The sequence below is a fragment of the Piliocolobus tephrosceles genome, chromosome 19, assembly GCF_002776525.5.
Source record: "Piliocolobus tephrosceles isolate RC106 chromosome 19, ASM277652v3, whole genome shotgun sequence".
Lineage (NCBI taxonomy): Eukaryota > Metazoa > Chordata > Mammalia > Primates > Cercopithecidae > Piliocolobus > Piliocolobus tephrosceles.
In genome coordinates this window covers 25,083,735-25,086,372 of record NC_045452.1, presented here as the reverse complement: position 1 = coordinate 25,086,372, position 2,638 = coordinate 25,083,735, and the positions used below count along the sequence as shown (strand labels likewise).

The 2,638-nt window shown below is 55.9% G+C and overlaps 1 protein-coding gene across 2 annotated transcripts in view; it reads left to right on the top strand.

Moving 5' to 3' along the window:
* SCUBE1 (signal peptide, CUB domain and EGF like domain containing 1) overlaps window positions 1-2,394 on the top strand; it is a 141,915-nt gene extending 139,521 nt beyond the window's left edge. For both annotated transcript variants that reach the window (XM_023222223.2, XM_023222222.2), the window contains one exon: window positions 1,470-2,394. In XM_023222223.2, coding sequence (XP_023077991.1) covers window positions 1,470-1,622 — 153 coding nt within the window. In that variant the 3' untranslated portion in view covers window positions 1,623-2,394. The remainder of the gene's footprint in view (window positions 1-1,469) is intronic.
* Window positions 2,395-2,638: the final 244 nt, after the last annotated feature.

Genomic DNA, 2,638 nt, shown 5'->3' with positions numbered 1-2,638 from the left:
GTAGGGGTGAGTGTGTGGGGAGTGGGTGTATGGTATGGGGTGTGGTGGTTGTGTACACAGAGATGAGTGTGCCAGGACAGGTCCACCCCAGACACAGCAGATGCAGCCAGAGTCAATAGGACGAGGAGCCCTCACACCCCAACAGGTGGTGGTCACCATTTGCTGAGCACCTTCCCTGGGCCAGGCTCTGGGGACTCTGTCAGGCACCAGACCTACGCCAGGTCTCACCTCTGCTCCACAGTTTCTGCCCAGGGTGGCAGCCAGTGCCCCACTAGAAAGACAAGAGCCTGGGGCTCAGAGAGGGCGGGGACTGCATGTGCCCTCCAGAGACTGCTCCGGAGGACAGCCCCCGTTTGCTGCCTAGATCCCCACAGCAAACCTGTACTGAGCACCGCTGAGGACGGGCTCTCTGCTCACGCCAGTGCAGACCATTTTCCTCACAGCCCCAGGAAGAGGCATCATGAGCTCCCTGTGCAGGGAAGAATGAAATTCAGAGCAGCAAAGCTATGTCCCTGAGGTCCAGCGGGCCAGCTTGCAGGCCTGAAGTGACAATTTGGGATCTGCCGGCTGCAAAGCCTGTGCTCTTGGCCGAGTGTTCTCTATTTGCAAATGTTGGTTGTGTTGTGTTGTTTTGCAGTGGAACCCTTTGTTAATAAAATCTTTTTTGTTGTTTGTTTTGAGACAGTCTAGCTCTGTCATCCAGCATGGAGTGCAGTGGTGCACTCTCAGCTCACTGCAACCTCTGCCTCCCGGTTTTAAGCAGTTCTCCTGCCTCAGCCTCCCGAGTAGCTGGGATTACAGGCACGCACCACCATGCCCAGCTAATTTTGTATTTTTAGTAGAGATGGGGTTTCGCCATGTTGATCAGGCTGGTCTCGAACTCCTGACCTCAGGTGATCTGCCCGCCTCAGCCTCCCAAAGTGCTAGGATTACAGGTGTGAGCCACCACACCTGGCCTTTAGTAAAATCTTACTGGAATCCCAAGAGTTAATGCCAAGGATCTATTTAAAAACCAGTTATGTGCCAGGCGCGGTGGCTCACGCCTGTGATCCCAGCACTTTGGGAGGCCGAGGTGGGTGCATCACCTGAGGTCAGGAGTCTGAGACCAACCTGGCCAACATGGTGAAACCCTGTCTCTACTGAAAAGACAAAAATTAGCCAGGTGTGGTGGCGCGTGCCTGTAATCCCAGCTACTCAGGCAGCTGAGGCAGAAGAATCACTTGAGCTCAGGAAGCAGAGGTACAGTAACCCAAGATCGCGCCACTGCACCCCAGCCTGGGTGACAGAGCAAGACTCTGTCTCAAAAAAATAAACAAACAAAAACCGGTTATACTATTAAAACCAAAAGGTCTGTGGGGTCCTGAAACCCACCAGCCAGCCCAACTCTCTCCTCTCCCCCAGCCTGGCACCACCCCACAGACCCTACAGGCCCCAAGCCTCCCCCACCTCCCACCCACCCTATCTTACAGGACAAGAAGCTGATCAAGGCCCTCTTCGACGTGCTGGCCCATCCCCAGAACTACTTCAAGTACACAGCCCAGGAGTCCAAGGAGATGTTCCCACGGTCCTTCATCAAACTGCTGCGCTCCAAAGTATCTCGGTTCCTGCGGCCCTACAAATAACTAGGGGGAGCGGCCCTGCCTGGGGGTGGCCTGGTCCACGGAGGGCGCACCTGCCCTCCACAGTGGGAGCTGCATGGGCCTCCTCGTCGCCTTGGGAACCCCATGGCACTGCCCTTCAGGGAAGCCGACCAGCCCATGGAGACCAAGCCCAGGCACCCTTCGGACCCGCTGCCCCTGTGGGAGCACCCTGCTTCAGGAAGCCTCCCTCCCTCCCTCCGCCTCCCTTCTCCAGGACACCAAGAGCGCCCTCTCCTGAGCCCTGGCGGACCGACTGCAGGTAGCAGGATTGCAGGACCCTCCGCCTGGCCTGGCATTTCAGGAGAGAGGGGAAGTGGGGCCTATGTTCTGGGAGGCGTGGTCATTCGAGACAGGAGGCCAGGGGAGAGAGGAGGGGACAAAGGTGCTGTCTCGGGGAGGTCGATGAGCCTGTGCTAGCATCCGCAGGCCCCACGCTCTGCCAACTCCTCCAGCCACAGGCAAGGCCACAGCTCCGGGCTGTTACACTCTAAGGGTTCTGTGATGGGATGGAACAGAGCTGCTGGAGAGGAGACTGGAGGTTTCTGCGTTCCTTCAACAGAACATTTAATGAAGTACTCTATATATATATATATATAAATATAAATATAAATATATATATATACACTTCTATTTGTGGGTACTTTAGGAGAATGCCCTTTGGTCACTGTAAATATGAATTGTGACCCCATCCCTTCCCGCATGAGCCCAGTGAGTCCCAGCAGCTATCAGCCTCCCTAAACAGCTCCTCCCAGCATTTGCCCTTGTTTCTGTGAGGCCGGCAGCCCTTGGGGCTGGGGAGAGCACAGCTTGCCTTGGACTTGCTTCCGAACACGAATTCTTCGAGAACTAGCTCAGATGCTCTGCTGGAGTGTTGACCTCAGCCCAGTCCCCTTGCCAGCATCCTCACTGCCCTTGGACAAGACTCAGTGGAAGATACTTCCCCTTGGACCTGTTCCTAGGAGGTGGAGGGGCCCTGCAATAAACTGCAGAAGGGGCCT